General features: G+C 38.2%; 1 protein-coding gene across 1 annotated transcript in view; it reads right to left on the reverse strand.

Annotated features, from left to right (window-relative positions):
• The window catches only part of LOC148021196 (protease Do-like 8, chloroplastic), a 117,766-nt gene that overhangs the window by 15,729 nt on the left and 83,553 nt on the right, over positions 1-18,484 (reverse strand). Inside the window, exons 3-6 of the mRNA XM_087699027.1 lie at positions 17,881-17,963; positions 17,692-17,790; positions 9,654-9,720; positions 9,254-9,329 (exon numbers count right to left, since the gene is read on the reverse strand). Of these exons, the coding sequence (XP_087555153.1) occupies positions 9,254-9,329; positions 9,654-9,720; positions 17,692-17,790; positions 17,881-17,963 (325 nt within the window). The remainder of the gene's footprint in view (positions 1-9,253; positions 9,330-9,653; positions 9,721-17,691; positions 17,791-17,880; positions 17,964-18,484) is intronic.

Consider the following 18,484-nt stretch of genomic DNA (forward strand, 5'->3'; position numbering starts at 1 on the left):
CAAGCCACATAGAGGATTTGTGGATACTTTCTTTGATGACATGATTGTCTATTCAAGGAATGAGATAAAGTGTAAAAGACACTCGGACATTGTGTTCAATGTACTGCGTGAGCATAGGCTAGTTATCAATGGTAAGAAAAGTGAATTCTTTTTGCATGAAATCCACTTTTTGGGGTATATTGTATCAGCTGATGGTATTCACATGGACCTTGCAAAGGTTGAGACAATACAATCATGGCCACTTTTGAGAAATATGCACGAGATTTATAGCTTCTTGGGTTTATGTTCTTACTACAGAAAGTATATACATGGGTTTGCTAAAATTATATCCCAATTGTATACTTTGCAGAAGAAGGATGTGTCATTTAGATAAATAGCAGTGGAAATTTCAGTAAAAGTTCAAGAAAAAGATGACTTTAGATCTAGTGCTTGTGTTGCCCGCAATCTAAGGAAGTCATTCGTAGTTTAGTGTTGATGCATCTCGTAAAAACATTAGGGTTGTTCTTATGCAGGATGGCTGAGTATTGGCTTATAAGAGTCGAATTCTCTATGGTATAGAAAAGAATTTGCAAGTCTATGAGAAAGAGCTCTTGGCTGTAATTCATCCATTGTCTACGTGGAAACATTATATTCTGGGGGCTGATTTTACAATGCAAGCAAACCATCACACTTTGAGATACGTTCTAACGTCTATGTTTCATTTTCAGATTATATATATTAATGGTAACAAGAATGTTCTGGTTGATGCATTGTTACGTGAGCCACAAATTTCAGCTTGGTTTATCACATTGAGTTAGATGCCATGAAAGCAAAATATGTTGTTGATTCAAACTTCACTAATGTTTATGATCAGCTTTGCAATGGCTAGAGGCATGAGCACTTTGTGCTAAGAGATGAATTTTTGATGATGCATGGATGATTGTGTGTCACAAAGCAATTAAGACCAAGAGTTATCAATGAAAGTCATGCTCCTCCATATGCAGGATAGAGGTATTGATACCACAGTCAAGCCACTGGAGCATTTCTTTTGTTCGCCAGCTTTGAGACATGATACAGAGCAGTTTGTCAAGACATGCATCATATGTGAGAAGGTAAAGCATGATGGGCAAAAGATGTCAAGTTTATTGCAGCCCTTGCTACCTATTCCAGGTAGGCCTTGGCAAAGCATTGCAATGGACTTTATTTTTAAGCTTCCTAGGATACCTACAAGGAATGATGAAATATGGACTATCATTTGCAGGTTTAGTAAATAAGCCTATTTCATTCCAATGAAGAAGAAAATAAAGGCTCATCATATGGCACGATTGTTTTTGCAACACATCTTTAGGTATCATGGTATTCCAAAGTTAATCGTTAGTGATTAAGACCCTCGGATAACTAGTTTATTTGGAAGAGATTGCTTGAGAATATGGCCTTTATTTTTTATTGAGCCATGGGCATCCATGGCCATGTGACCAATGTTCGTGGTTTAGTGTTATGGCAGATCTTCTCTATGGTTTCAACTGATCTGGTTCTTCCTGACATTGCTACTCCCTGGCTAGATATTATTCGCCCCACACCAACTATCCTTTCTGTGTGATATTTGTGTGTTAGAGTCTTGGCAGCCTTTCATTTGTGTCTATTTTTTCTTAGCTGACTTGATGGTCTAATGTAAATATTGCTACCATAGCAGCAAGAAACGTCAGAAACGTTTAGAAACGAAACATCAGAAACGTGTTTCGTAAGTTTCTTTCAAGAGGGGGTAAAATAAGAAACGTGGGTTTTTTTATATAGGGATTTTTAATAGTTTTGACTAGGGAAAGAGGTTCTAAACCTCTATGGAACTCTCTCTTAAACAAAGAATGGCTAATTGAGCTTGAGTGATAATAGAGTCAATTGAGAATAATACATTATATGTTATATATCCTTGATCCATTATTGACTTGTTGCTTATGTCAAAGTTAGTCTTTGGACAAGCTATACTATGGTTTAGAGCTCAAACATTATGATTCATACATATCATACAAAGAAAATTGAAATTAACATGTAAATAGTCTATCTATAATATGGACTGAGTCAAGTTGCAACATCATGATTCTCATTTCAAAACAAACTGACAAAATGTCAAAATCGAGAATGAATCATAATATATCATAAATAACTCATAAATAAGACTAAAGTCGTATAATATTTAAATCTCAAGACAAGAATAAATACTAGATTGAAAAAGTTCAATAACTAAACAAAATCACAAAAAAATCAGTCTCTCATCCAAAATTTGGAGCCCTCACAAGTCATTACACATCCTCATCATCATGTTTAACATTGCCCAATAGTTTGTGTCAAAAAAACCATGTTTTAGATTCCAACTCACCAAAAATAAATAAATAAATAAATAAACCCACGTTTTTTACTCTTAGAAACGTTTCGTACTTTAAGAAACGTTTCGTAAGTTTCAAATTCAAAGAACCGCATTTCTTAGCTGCTATGATTGCTACTTAATTCAATTATCTTCACAAAAAAATATGGATACCACACTAAAATTCTCACCGTCCTTCCATCTATAGACAGATGGTCAATCTAAGGAAGCAAATTCCACTGTGTTAGATCTTTTGAGGTGCTATGTTTTAAACCACAAGACAAAGTGGGAGCAATATTTGCCCTCGATTGAGTTTGCTTACAACAACACAATGCATAGTTCCACTGGCAAAGCTCTATTTGAGGTGGTTGAGAGTGGCAAGAACACACCACCTATCTTGCAAACTAAAGATAAGATATTTGAGGCTGATCCTTATGTGGAAAACTTAGATGCAGCATATACAAAGATAAAGTATGTACTTCAGAGATCACAAGAAAAGCAAAAGAGGGCAACTGATAGTCATAGACGTGCCTTGCAGTTTGCAAAGGGTGATTATGTATTGCTACATTTTGAAAAGGCAAGGCTGACCTGGCAAAGCTCCATTTGAGGTGGTTGAGGGCAGCAAGAGCACACCACCTATCTTGCAAACTAAAAATAAGATCTTTAAGGCTGACCATTATGTAGAAAACTTAGATGCAGTATATGCAAAGATAAAGTATACACTTCAAAGATCACAAGAAAAGCAAAAGAGGGCAACTGATAGTCATAGACGTGCCTTGCAATTTGCAGAGGGTGATTATGTAATGTTGCATTTTGAAAAGACAAGGCTGAAAAAGATGAAAGGAAGAGAAAGACTATATCCGAAGTTAAGTATGAGATACTATGGGTCCTTCTAGGTGTTGGAGAAGATCAATGATGTGGCATAATGGGTGAAATTGTCTCCACATTGGCGGATACACAATGCCCTTCATGTCAATTTGTTAAGGCCTTTTCATGATGATGTGCCAAAGGATATATCTACTTAAACCCAACCTGAGGTTGAGGAGCTAGATGAGATTTTGGTACGTCAGCAGATTTTGGCACATAAGGAAAGAAAGGTCAAAAGTAAAGTTTTCAAGAGATACTTGGTGAAATTTCATAATTATTCACCAATGGATGTCAAATGGATAGAAGAGGATGACTTAGCAAACCATCCTCAGTTGTTGTAACTTTATCTAGATGCCTTTCAATTAGAACCAACTTTAGTTCAAACTCTGTCAAGTTCAGCGGAGCAGGGGTCGAGAGTATTAGGAAGGTAGTACTTCCACTCCACCAGTTGTGGGCAACTCTTGTATATAGTGGATCTCACTTGTATTTAGCATGCATCCAAGGTACTATGCTAATAGTATGTTTTCCATGAGGTCACTACTTGGTGTACTAGTCACTGTTACGCAGATGAGTATGAGTTTCATCTAGGCACAAGAACTATACTTTTGCATTAGCTTATGATTAGTTTGACATGAATTTTGTCTCAATTTTAAGACAAAAATTCTGATCAGCTTCAACTTAATTTTTTATCAATTTAAGAACCGTTTATGGTCACTTTTGGGATCAGTTTTCGCATTGATTGCTGGTTAGTTTTATCAATGAGTTTGTGATCAATTTGGAGTCACATTTGCAGCAGTTTGTGATCAGTTGTCAGATGTGATCAGTTTATAATCAAACTATGCTCAATTCTCAGTGGTTTACAGCTGGTTCCATGGATAGCAACATGTTAGTAAATACCATTGATAGTTTTAGCCATGCTTTATGCTAAATTAATGTTTTTCTATTGTTGAAAGTTGGAATAGTTGAGAAAAATAAGTTATAGATGCACCCAATGAGTTTCTAGCAATAGTTAGGACTGATTTTCAGTTTTATGTTATGTACTTGTTAGCTGGAAATTTTCTACTGGTTTGGGGCATGTGGCATGGTTGAACAACAATGGCTAATGTTGTGACTATGATGCCTTATGAAATTGAGGATGATTGCAAGGGTTTCAAGGGGGAGGTCTATCACAAGGATGTGAAATTTTTAGAAGCTTTAATCTTGCCGATAACATTTAATTAAGTTATTAATCAAATGTGCAAGATTGTTTAGCGCATGTGATGCACATGGCAATTATTTCATGGTAATAGGCTAAGGACTCAGAGGATGCAGTGGGTGTTAAAGGAAAAAGTTGTGATAAGTTATGCCAACTAGGCTTTGGGGGTCAATTGGTGTCAGTTTTAACCCTGGGACAAATATTTGGACAATAAGTGTCGATAGTGATACTAGGGACTAGCATTATTTAATTAGGATCAACAGAGATTGGGGACCACTACAGGTTGCAAATGGCCTAGCCAATTTAATTATGGATGGACACATTTAATTTTGGGCAAGGTCACAAGGGTTGAAGTTAATTTTGAGGATTATTTAATTCTAAAAATTAATTAAATGGCTAGATATTGCTGAAAAATGGAATTAGAAGGCTGCCACTTGGCAAAAATACCCATGCAAATTGAGAAAACGTTTTTGGGGGCTAGGTCTCAATCATTCAATTAGTTTTACAACTTTGAGGAGAGAGAGAGAGAGAGAAAGAGAGAGAGAGAGAGCTGCTAGTTGATTGGTAGTCTTCCTCTTGCCTCGGCCCTTTCCAAGCGTCGAATCTCGAACGGCAATTGTTTCTTCTGCACCACTACTGTGGAATCGGCCCGACATCGATTTATTTCTTGCCCGCTCGCTAAGAATATCTGGTCGCTCTTGTCACAGGTTTGGCACGCCGTGGTGGGGTCCTCACTAACCCCTTTTGATTGGGTTTTTGTGCGCCCAAAATACCCCACACCGTCACAGTTGCATATGAAGATCTTATTCCACTTTCTTAGATACTAGGGATGCTGGCACAATTGGACCACTCGGAATGCCTTTCTTTTCAATTCGGCCTCTAATGTACCGAGACACATTGCCAGGCTTAAAGGTCTCTTGCATTGGCAAATAGATCTCATTCGGCACTCGGACTTGCTCCCTCGGGAGAACTTACTTCCTCGGCATATGGCAATTTCCTCTGGGTCTTTGCCATGACTTTGTGTAACTTTTTCGTGGCTTCGTACTCGGATTTTACACACGTTGGCTTAGAGCCCTCGAGTATCTTGTAATCATGTAAACTTGTACCTTTTTTTTGTAATTAATACAATTACCTTTTACGGAAAAAAAAGAGAGAGCTGCTAGTCCAATATTTCCATACATTAATATACTCGTATTCACGAAAAAAAAAAGAGAGAGAGCTGCTAGTCCATATTCTGATTAGAGAATAGCAATTTCCTGTAGAAGACAGCCATTTGGGAGCCTCAACAGGCAGGGGACAGCAAGGAGTCACCTTCCAAGGACTGACAATAGCATTGTTGATCAGGTGACAACATTTTGGAGGTTCCTAGCAGTAGATGATTGCATTAGATGCAAGCTAGAGCAGGCAACATGAAAAATTTAGGATTTTCTCGCAAAGAAAATCAAAATTCTCTCTAATCTAGGCTTTCTCCCACCTTCTCCAATCCATTCTCTTGAAAATCTCTACATTTCTCACCCATTATGAGCAAATCTCAGCCAAATTTGATGGACAGCAGTGAGATCTCTACTATCAACCTAAATTTCGACAGAAATTAGGATTTGACAACCACCTCAGGACCCATGCCAATTGGTAAAGGCATTGTACATTGAATTCTGCACCTGAAATTTGTATAATTATAAGGGAATCAAAATGCCAGCCCATTCATTGTAATTTGGGGTAGCATTTGGCCAATCGATGGTTCCATTTGTGCAAGTCCTGGTTGAAAAATCAAAGGGCAATCGGCTCGAATTGATTGTTGATTGTTGCTATGGCAAAGAGGCTTTTTGGAACAGCAAAGGAGATTGTGAATCTCAACTTGTACTCATTCCATTAGTAATCAAGTTGAAAAAATATTGAAAAAAGTGCCAATTTTGGGACCAACAAGGTGTCAAATGTTCGAGATTTTCAAGATAATTTGTGCATTTCAAGTTATATTCATTTACTGATTGCTATAGTTAAGTGCTTAGTCATGAAATTACCGCCCTTTCCAAGAAGGAAAGCTAATTTATTTGTCACTATCTAGATATATTCGTGAACTCCTTGAGAGATTTGACTTCCAAGATTGCAAGCTAGTAAGCACACCAATTGAGATTGGACTTAAGTTGTCTTTGCATGATAACTATGATATGTTTGACATCCATACATATGTCCACTTGGACCCTTTAAAAAAAGCACAATATCAAAAACATTAAAAAAAGATATACGTGTTCAAAATGAGCATAGCCTATGTCAAAAACATTGACAAAAGAGAGTATTGATCTCGATCAATATTGTGGTGTCTAAGGTAGTCATGCAATGATTGCAATTCCCTACATCTCCTCAAGAAAGTAAATGAATCAATGGGAAGGTTCCCAAGGACCACATGATTCCAAGATTTCTTAATATTCAAAGCACCCAAAACCTAACCCAAGCGAACAAATGAGAAAGGATCCTAAAAGCTTCCAAACATCCACATGTTTTTTGCCAAAACTATGGGAATGAAATCAACTCTCTAATATGCCATGAATCTATCAAACGGAATGGTTGAAGGGTAAAAACAATAAAATATAAGAAATCAGTTCCATGGGTGTACTACGTCATCTACAAGTAGAACTTGCAATGCCTCTCCCAGCAAAAAAGTGCCCAAAAGTGCATTACTCCCACTAAAGAACTCCACAAGAATAGTCTCAATTTGAGGAAAATATTGTTTTCCGACAGGTCTTTAGAATTTTCTTCACAAATCACAACTTCACAGTTTTTGCTAGATGCTACAAAAGGCTTAGCATATGATCCTTTATCCACGAGAAAGGGAAAGGACTTGGAAAGGACAATAGCTACTGCATAACATAGAGTACAATACTCAAAGAACAACCTTGATAAGGGACCTTCCAAAGTCCAAATTTCAAACAAACCACATCCTAAAACATAGGAGGCCTTGCCGATTTCATACAGCCAAAAAAAAGTATTTTGCATTTTGGCACCAAAGTCAAAGTTTTCCAAAGCTTGTGCTCTATAATAACAGTTGAGAAAATTGAACACTTTCTTGGTATCAAGGACATACTGGTTTGTATATTGGCTTACTCAATGGTAATATATGCATTAGCAATATTATGATTGGCCTATCTCCTTGAACAAACCCATATTGAGCAAGGCGCAATCCATTGTGGAGAAAACCTTTCATTCTACTACCCAACATTTTTGTCGCCAACCTATAAATGACAACCATTAACATCAAACATCTCCAATCTAAGAAGCATTCACAACTGTTTTTTGACAAAAAGCTTTAACCAAACCCTATTTTCTAATTTATGGACATTAATCCATGGTCCCTTGCTTTGTTTATTATGAAAAGTGCCATTCCAAACAAATAATCCCATAAAGCCTTTAAAAATTCAACAATAGCTTCTTATCATTTGGGATACATACACCTTCCATCTTAGTCGTGCATGATTTGGCATTTCAAAACATCAAAGTGGCTATCTACCTTGCCCTTGTATTAGACTTTCCTTCAATTTCATGGGAGTCACCGGCAAGGTCTTTGGATATTACCTCTAGATGTTTATTCTAAGGTGTTTATTGGAAGGAAATTCTCTCAAAAATATAAAGAACCCAACAGTAAGAGCACCCCAACCAGGTTATTTCCATTTGCCCAAGGAGTACAAATCATCTTCCAAAATATGTCATAGTGAGAATCTTTTGGCAAGGATTCTGTTGGTTTTATAATCGGCTCAATGCACTCCAATAATTCCATTATGGCCATGGAAACATCAACTACAGAGCCATAGGATGTTCCAAACATGTTTGTGACATGATGTACATAACATTGTTCCAATTCATGAACTATTTGTGTCCATTGCCCAAGACCTTTTTTAACTGTTGTGATGCTTCCCTTTTGTTTGGAAGCATGTAAGCTTTAGACCGATTCTATTGATGAGTATCCTTTATCTATAATAGATTTTGTCCTTTTCTTGGTAATCTATTTATCATGTTGAAGGTGAACATTCTAGTCGTTGTATGCTTTGCATGAGTCAGTCATAGTTGTTCATCAACATCCTCGAATTCTCAATACCAATAACTCCACTCAAATGTTGGCAAACTAGCTTCTTGGCACTTGCACTATCAACCTTTCTTCACCCATAGACTCTAACAACCCAATTTTTTAATTGTTGTTTGCATCCACTAGAATAACAATACCAAGCAATATCTACACCTTCATGGACTTGATCATAACCCTAGGACTAATTGCACAAACCATGTGGTCAAAAGCATGGTTCTATTGACCATCCTTTATTCAAAATCAATTTTTGTCCTTGCCTTGGTTATCCAGTTATGAAGTTCATGCTAGACATTCTAGTCATAGTATGCTTTGCATGAATCAGATATTGTTGTTAATCAACTCCTCTAGTTCTCAACTTTGATTATCACCCTTCCAATGCAAACATGCTTAGCTTCTCAATACACACCATCAACCTTTCTTCACCCATATACTAACAACCCTAATTTTAAATTACCGTTTGCATCCATTGAACAAAAAAAAACCAAGCAACATGTGCATCTCCATGGACCTAGTCATGTATTGAGAGGACTATCACACAAACTTGTTAGATGCTAGACATGTCTAGGGTTTCATTTCCCACTTATGGGCTTTTATCACAGGTCAGTGCACTTATCCCTGTGAACCATTGATAAGCATAGGCTTTTATGCCACTAATTCATAAACCCTTAATTCTTTCACAAGCCCTACATCACATACTTTTACAAGCCTTTGTTCATGCACACTTAACAATATTTTTCAACATCAAGCATGTTCAACATACAAAGAATGCTTAGCTTACCCGTCAAAAGTGAGAAGCGTGACACGTGCAACCACTTTATCAAGGCTCAAATCTTTCGATAGAGCACTTCCAATCACTACAACAGACGTAACATCTAATTAGAATCCTAAAAGGCCATGCTATCACCTTAAAACTATATGCTATTACCTTAAAACTATACAGCAAAGACTTTCCATCCAGAAACTGATGTGTTTTGAGTAGCCATGTTCTCACACTAGCAAAAGTTAGGCAGAAGAAACAGGAAGAACTTAGTTCCAAACTGTTCTAGATTGTCTTGACACTTACCATGTCAAACACAATCTTGGACACTTAGATGCAGCCTATTTAAAAGTTCACCATAATAGCAGGTTACTAGATACGGTACTAGAACTTATCAGATGAAGCATGTTTAGAAGTATACCATGATAGTTGGTTACTATATGACCACTGCGATCCCAAACAATTCCTGAACCATTTCCTTCAGGAACCTGAAGAACAATGTGTTGTGAACAAACATACTGATTAGTAGTCTCTCATTTGAATGAAGTATAATTGACAGTCAATAAGCAAGAACAAAGCAATAAAACAGTCCAATACCCACTATTTGTCCAAGATGAGAAGGTTCACCTCAGTTATATAACCACTGGACTAGTAGAACAACCAAGCTGGCAGTCTATAACCCCAAACAAGCCATACAGGGGATCCCTAAGGGAAAGCACGTGACAAACACCCTAGTATGGAAGAAGGCTACTCACCTCCTGCCCATAAAATCTGAATCACCCTGCTCATCTTGTTGCTCTATAGCCTCACTACACCTTGCTACCCAAATGTGCCACACAATAATGCCACAAATGTGCCATAAGAATACATGATGTAACCTCAATGCCACATAATGGATGCTGGCCCCTTAAAAAATGCTATGTCTACACCAGTCTGAAGCCTCTCCTCAAGACCTCCCAAGCCATGGGACAAGTCACAATCCCCAACGCAATGTCTTTTAGTCTCCTCTTGCATACCACATTTCAAGCATACAACTGGAGGTCTGCCAATCCCCAGCCATCTACCTGCTGCTATTGTGAGATCTTCCTCAGCCTAAAATGTCTTTCAATCTCCTCCATAAACCTGCCAAAAAGGGTGGAGAAATACCACGTCTGGGCCAGTGCTTAGTAGCTGGAAGGATTGTTTTTATCTACTTCTGTATATCCTACTCCTGAACCTGGCACTGTACTGGAATTTGGAAAAAGGAAACAATGGATCCCTACACTAGAAGGGGTCTCTCTGATTCCACTCTCTTGAATCCCACTAAAGCCTTTGTAAAGATCTCTTTTGGTAAGTCAAAATCTCATGGTGAGCCAAAATCTGCACCCCTTCTGAGTGCAACAAGCTGGCCAAGACCAGCATGTGAATTTATCCCTAGCTCTCCACACAAACAAGTTTGCATTAGCAGTGCAGAACTTTGGTAGAACCTTGAAATTATTACTTGACAAAGGTTAGCACTACTTTTGCAATGTTAATGGGAGAAACATTTGGGCATGACATTAAAGTTAAGTTTGGACCAAAATTTGGGCAGCAACTTAAAATTTAATGTTTGGGCAGTCCATTTAAAGGTTTAGGCAGCCCAATGGTATTTACTATAATGGAATCAGCATCAAATTTTTGGACGCTAGTTGGGAAAGTTTGAATCCGTTTTCATGGAGGCTGTGGCAAACTGTCATCAGCAACCAAGAAGCTCTAATGCACCAAAAAGCATTGAAAACCTATGATTCATTACAATTAATTTTGGCATTAACATAAAGTCACTATTAGTATTTACATCAATGTTGACATTAGTGCTAATGTTAATATTAATGTTAGAATCCATGCTAGCGTTCTCGTTAAGTACTAGCATAGCAGCCAAAAACGTCAGAAACATTTAGAAATGAGACATCAGAAACATGTTTCATAAGTTTCTTTCAAGAGGGTGTAGAATAAGAAACACAAGTTTTGTAATATAGGGATTTTTTATAGTTTTAAACAAGTTCTAAACCTCTATGGAACTCTCTCTTAAACAAATAAAGGCCAATCGAGCTTGAGTGATAATACATGAGAGTAAATTGAGAATAATACATTACATATCTATGATTCATTATTGATTTGTCACTTATGTCAAAGTCAAAAGCTACACTGGTTGCTACACTATGGTTAGTCATTATTCACTTGTCACTTTGAATGCTGATTGTCTAAGATCTGAAACTAAGAGAGCATTATCCTTCCAAAATCCAAAAGTATACATTGCAAGACTTGAGGTGGGAGTGAACATGTCACAAGTAATATAAACTTAAAGTCATTTGACTGACAAACATGGTAGCCTAGATGAGCATGGCTTTTACATCATTGAATTGAACGAATTTAATTAAAAATCACTTAGAAAAAGGGGACATAACCATGAAATCAACAATCGTGAAAGCACTAAAAGGACAAGAACTAGACTGGAGAATATCAATAACTTGCTCATTGGTGGGACAATGGTAGAGACAAGAACAAAAGCTTCATCATAGTTGGCTTAAACTACATACATACCGTGCCAAAGCATCCCTATGCACCACATGATTGCACCTACAAATGGCTCGAGGTGTTGAGGGAGGGATGGAAGAGACACTAGCAGCACTAGCTAGCATATCTTCTAGATTATCATGTCAAAGTTAGTCTTTGGACAAGCTAAACTATGGTTCATAACTCAAACATTATGATTCATACATATCACACAAAGAAAATTGAAATAAACACATAAATAGCCCATGTACAATATGGATACTGAGTCAAGTTGCAACATCATGATTCTCATTCCAAAGCAAATTGACAAAATGTCAAAATCCAGAATGAATCAAAGTATTTCATAAATAACAATATGGATACTGAATCAAGTTGCAACATCATGATTCTCATTCCAAAGTAAATTGACAAAATGTCAATATCCAAATTGAATCATAATATTTCATAAATAACTCATAAATGAGACTTAAGTCGTATAATAATCAACTCTCAAGACAAGAATAGATACTAGATTGATAAAGTTCAATAACTAAACAAAATCCCAAAAAAGTCGTTCTCTCATCCAAAATCTTGAGCCCTCACAAGTCATTACTCATCATCATCATATTTAACATTGCCAATAGTTTTTGTCAAAAAAACTATGTTTTTGGGTTTCAACTCCACCCGAAAAAAAAAAATTACTATTAAAAACGTTTCTTCAAGAAATGTTTTGTAAGTTTTGAACTCAAAGAAACACATTTCTTTGCTGCTATGATTATTAGTGGGTAGAAGGTGTTGGGAAAAGAGAACATCTACATCTGAAGTAGTCAAGGAGAGAAAACAATTAATATAAGGGACAGAGACAATGGCAGAGATGGATGGTGAGTTTGAAGATGTGATCGAGGAGAGAGAAGAAGTTTATGAGAGAGAAGTTGATGTGGCAAACATCTGTGTTGTTTGACAGCATGGTGGTAATCCGCCACAATCAAAGTAGTAAACGAGGTAGTTGAGGTGGCATATAGTGGACCAATACTGTGACAGACCTATGCTTTATGCATCAGCCTGATGGTGGCAAGCACCATATACAATTGTGATGGATTGGAAACAGTCCATTGGCACGCCTAGCAATGCGATGTTGTCAAGGGGCTTTGTGTCTAGCCACAGTCCACAAAGGATAAGTAGAATAGCAAGACAGACGATGTAAAATTTTGACTGTAACCATTGATCAAGAGACTTCAAAGATAGAGAAAGCTTCAAGCATCAAAAGCAGTAAGCACTATTGTGTGATAAAGAGGAGATTAATAAGGGTTGCAAAGAAAAGCCTTGTAAGGGGTTAGGGATAGCCGACCAAGAGCATCACTATATATGGCTTTACCACCTTTGAAGGAAATTCAAAGTATAGTTAGGTCTGCTGGCCTGCATGTATGACAATAGACATTCTTTTGTGCTTAGAATGTGGATACCCTTTCTCATAGCTCAAGATAATAGTGGCACACACTACTATAGAAGTTGCTTTTCCATTCATGCACCAATAATTGTGTTGTAGCTTCAGATGATGAGCTTGGTAAAGGTCTTTCCTGAAGCTGTGCTGCCTGTATCTGTTTGTTCTGGTTCAGCCTTAACTTGTGTTACGATCATCTTATGATGAGAGCTTATGATAAAGGCATAATCCTTGCAACATGCTGGTCAGGGCCATTGAAGTTTTAGCCAGTTCTACTGCAGTTCATCACCTTTCTGATATCTTTGTAACTCGGCAACAATTGATCCCTGTCTGCACACCCTCAGCTTCTTCTCCTATTCAGTTGATAAGGCCACACATTCCCATGAGCACAATGCTAACTGGCAGTGATTGTCTGCATTAATTTGCCATTGCTATTTTTTTTGCTTCTCTTCCAAAGCAAACAGTGTTCTCCTAAAATCGCGCTGAGCTATCCACACTCTGATGGACTTCAGTTCCTCCTTCAAGATGATGATAAAGCAGTAGCCTATGGGGAAGGTGATGCTGGTGTTTAAGATGAGCATGCAAGTCTTTCTGGCAGCCATCCTCTCCTTCTGCAGGCAGCTCCATCAACGTATTAGTGCTATTGTTCAGGGACTGCTTTGAACGCAACAGTATTCGAAGGCCAATCATCATCAATCATAAGCATGTCATGGCACAAAACAGGACGTGAAGTGATTGCTTTCAGCGATGATGACAGTTGTGATGCTAAAGAAGATGGATTAATGCTAATAATGATGGCAGCTAGCAACAATAATGTTGAACAGAATGGCTTAGAAGAACAGGGAGGTCATGAAGATCCAAAGGCAAACACACACACACACACACACACACACACACACACACACAGAGATCGGGGATATGTACAAGTTTGTTGTGGAGAGGAAGCCTAAACAACACCTACAATTTACCCCAAATGGTCACAAACAAGCACTTTGAAACTGTCGAATAGTTTCCATCGGACCTATCATATTGGACATGACAGATCAGACGTGTTGACCTGTCTGTCCAAACATGAACAACTAGGTGTTGGAAATGCAATCCACACTTCTAGAGAAAACTAACTCACTATCAGTGCAGCAGTGATATGTTAAGACTAGGTTTGAATCCTAGGCCAAATGAAGGAAGATTTCCATAATTGGATAGATTGAAGGTCATCTATCACCTTAAGGTTTTGGGGGCTAAATGGCTAGCCCAACTATGGGAAATTTCCAGTTAAGCGAACACTGGCGTGAACAATACTAGGATGGGTGACCTCCTAGGAAGGGAAGGTATAAGGGCCCCCACCTAGTTTTTGACTTGGTATCAGAGCTTAGGTTGATGAGCTTGGGTGGCACTAGGACCTCAACCAAGGTGTGGCTTGGGGGTGTGTTGAAAATGCAATCCACACTTGCTAGAGAAAACAAGCTCCCTATTGGTGCAACCATGATGTGTTGAGACTAGGTTTGAATCCTAGGCCAAATGAAGGAAGATTTGGAAAGACCGAAGATCATCTATCACCTTACGGTTTTGGGGACTAGATGGCTAGCCCAATTATGGGAAATTTCCAGTTAAGCGCACACTGGCATGAACAATACTGGGATGGGTGACTTCTCGGGAAGGGGAGATGTAAGGGCCCCCACCTAGTTTCTAACTCTAGGCTAAAGAGCAATATCTGGGTGTTGATGATGAGAAGAAGACGATAATGAAGATGATGAGGACACCCTACTTCCTCCCCTCCATACCTAGAAGCCAAGTTCTTTTTCAAAAATAGTTTCACCTCCTCCCAAAATATCAAGTACATTCTTAGCCCACCAAAGGCTAGACTCTACTCTCCATCACAAGCATGTAAGCATGCATTATGTTTTTCCACCCTTTTCCATGTGACATTCACCACACTTTGGCCATTGAGTATAATCAAAACCCTTCTCGTCCATTGGATCACATGTTTTAGGGGGGGCATTTGGTTGTTCTCAAGGAATATGTATTCATTAATCATGCAATGCTACCTACTTCACCATCAGAAGAATGGGATCCTTCATACTTCATCCGAACTACTTGTCAAAGCATTACAACATGCTCTTCTAGCATCCATGAGCTCTTCTCCTTTTAGTCCAAATAGTCATGGCTTTTCCTCAATTATATGCAAGTTTCCACTGCATTGCCCAAAGCTTATGGTGCTTGAATCTTCCATGTTCATCATCCAGTGAGTTCCCCAACTCGAGCTCTTATTCAACCTAATTAACAAAAACTAAATCAAGCAACAAATGTCAGTACAAACTACCTTGCTAGACAAGTCAAAACATGCGGATAGTGACACTGACTTTACTCCCACTGAATGACTATCATATGGCCATCCTCCAAGGTTTTTGGCGAGTGGATACGCAGCATCACAACATCCACCCCCTCTGAACGTGCACATCCCCCGGAAGTGCCACATTCTTATCTGTTGTGTACTCTCTATCTCTATCTCTTTCTCCGATTTGTTCGTTGCGCCGTGTAATGTTTACACATATGACTATGAAAGCCAATGGATACAATAGCTTCCTTCTCTTAAAACTTAATAACACAATAGCTTCCTTCTCTTCAAACTTAATAACACACCTTATAGCTTAGAAAGAGAGAAACTCCCTTCCTATTGTAATAGTAGTCCCAAAACACACAAAATCACCACATAAAATAATAGTCACTACCTGTCTTCTATCATGAAAGATCTGTCATGGTTGCTTGGTTTTGGCCAGAGGTCCTAGAGTTGGTTCTCATTACCCAGTATATGTCTCTGATGTGGGAGATTCTATGGTTGCAATTATCCGGATACCACATGCATTGTTATGGCATTATCACCTATGTCATATGCACCACAGAGAGATGGAGATATTATCTCATTCAGACTCCATGATGCCTCCTTTGTCACATGCAGATCTTGATGCTTGCACTAATTGGCCCTTCCGACCACAATGATAGCAAGTAATGTCACTCCTTTCCTTTCCTTAGCTTTTGCTTCTGTTTCTCTATCTAGCATTTGCATTTTTCTTTTCAGCTTTGCCTCTTACATTATAAGCTGAGTTGTTGCGTTCTCCACTAAACATGCATCTAATTTCTTCATTCAAAATTGAACCCCTCACCCCATCATATGAGAGATTGGGATTATTGCCGAGAGAAACCACCAAGATCTCCCAAGAAACAAGCAGTGTCATGATCAAAAAGATTGCCCTCAACTTATCATCAAAATCCAAATTTGCATCCTTGAGCTGATTTAAAATGCCAATAAATACACTCAAGTGCTTAGCTATAGGCTTTGACTCATCTAGTTGCATATTCACCAACTTGCACATTAAATGCACCTGATTAACAAGTGTGGTGATCTCATAGGTAGTTTTCACATTCTCCCATATTGCATACCCTGTATCTAAACCCTTAATGTCTATCAAAATGTCATCAATGACACCCATCTTAATGTAAGCCACAGCCTTTTTGTTAACTCTGGCCCAATTTGCATTAGACATTTGTGCGGCTTTATCTTCTTGTAAAGCATCCTCACAATCATTTAGGAACATTTACCTAAAGCACAAGCCTACCACTGCCCCGTTGCCCACTACATCCCAATCACGCCACACACCTGAGGTCCGTCATGCCTGCCACTACCCCGTCGCCTACACGCCACGCTTGATGGCTATATGCTTGCCTATGACCCTCAACCTATTCACGAGTTGACTGTTGTCTATCAGTCAGTGGTCTCGGGAAGCGCACATAATTTATGCTCAGATACCAGTTGTTGGAGCTCAACTAGAGGAGTGAGCAACAGTTCAAGGAGTGAGAGTGACAAAGAGAGAGAGTGAAAGTATGATTCGATTTGGGTGTACCAACAATCTGTTGGTACACAGAATAAAATGCATTTATACTTAGGGCACGTAAGGATGCATTCACATGTACAACTAAATAATGTATGTACTACACACAGAGGGCCTTTATCCCAACAATGTCAATAGGCAGTCTACATAATCCCTTAGTGCTCAGAACTTCATGCGTTCTTCCCATGATCACACAATCTCATCCCATCGGCACATGCGAGTGTTGACCTCATCCACCACGATAAATACCCATAGTCTCGTACCTTTGATGACCTCAAGATCTTATATGACAACAAATTTTTTAGGGTAGGTATTTTGTTTTGAAAGCTTAAAATACAAATTTCATACATCTATGAAATGCCCAGATATGTAAAAATTTCCTAATATTATGGGACAGGTTTCTTAGCGACGATGTTCATCAGAGTGGACAGCCTAGGAGATTGTCCTACATCTTCTTTTTCCTTTCTCGTAACTGGGTTCTGTTTTGGACATTTTTACCTTGGTTTTCAAATTGAGATGGATTTGACAGAGCTTTCTTTTCTTGAAATGAATATTTCTGCCAATATAGTACTGTAAACAGTCAAAAAGGTTCAGAGTATTTGGCTGCTGCAAGTGCATACCTCAACAGACCCCGATAAGTTAACTTGAGGACGTAACGTCACATCAAATACATTCACCACCGAGTATGTTGTTCTCTCAAACAGCTTCACCAGTCTCTCCTAAACCCCATCATGCACACAGCATTGCAGAAAGTTCAGACTTCAGAGCCCAAACTACTTAAAAGATAAAATTAAGTTTATTTGATTTACCTCATTAGGTGAAAGGGGAATTTCAGGTGCAACAGGAGGAGTAACATCTGCTATAGTGACAGTCGAATCACCCAAAGCAATTGCTGGAAAATCAAATGAAAGAGAAGGCCTAAGCATGAAAATATGCATGAACACAAATGTACAATCAGCTGAGATGACATAATATTGTCAAAACTAGCTTTATGCACATGAAATAGAAAATATGGCCAGTTACTATCAACAGCACAACCACAATCAAATAAAGTTGTCACCTGCATACATTACATAAGCACTGAAAATTAAAACAAGATTAACATAAATCCCACTGTGAAGATAATTCATATATATGAAATAATAGGCACCTCTTAGACCTGCTGAACACTCAATCTGCATTTGATGGCCAAAGACTCAAAAAAACTTTTTTGTTATGTAAAAGTTTGTATAAAAAGACATGAAGTTGATAGTCATGCATATTGTAAAGATTTATGTTATAGGCACCTCTTAGACCTGCTGAACACTCAATCTGCATTCGATGTGGCCAAAGACTCAAAACAACTTTTTTGTTATGTAAAAAGTTGTATAAAAAGACATGAAGTTGATAGTCATGCATATTGTAAAAATTTAT

The sequence above is a fragment of the Lygodium microphyllum genome, chromosome 18, assembly GCF_053477565.2.
Source record: "Lygodium microphyllum isolate KBCC chromosome 18, Lygodium_microphyllum_v1.1.10, whole genome shotgun sequence".
Classification (NCBI taxonomy): Eukaryota; Viridiplantae; Streptophyta; class Polypodiopsida; order Schizaeales; family Lygodiaceae; genus Lygodium; species Lygodium microphyllum.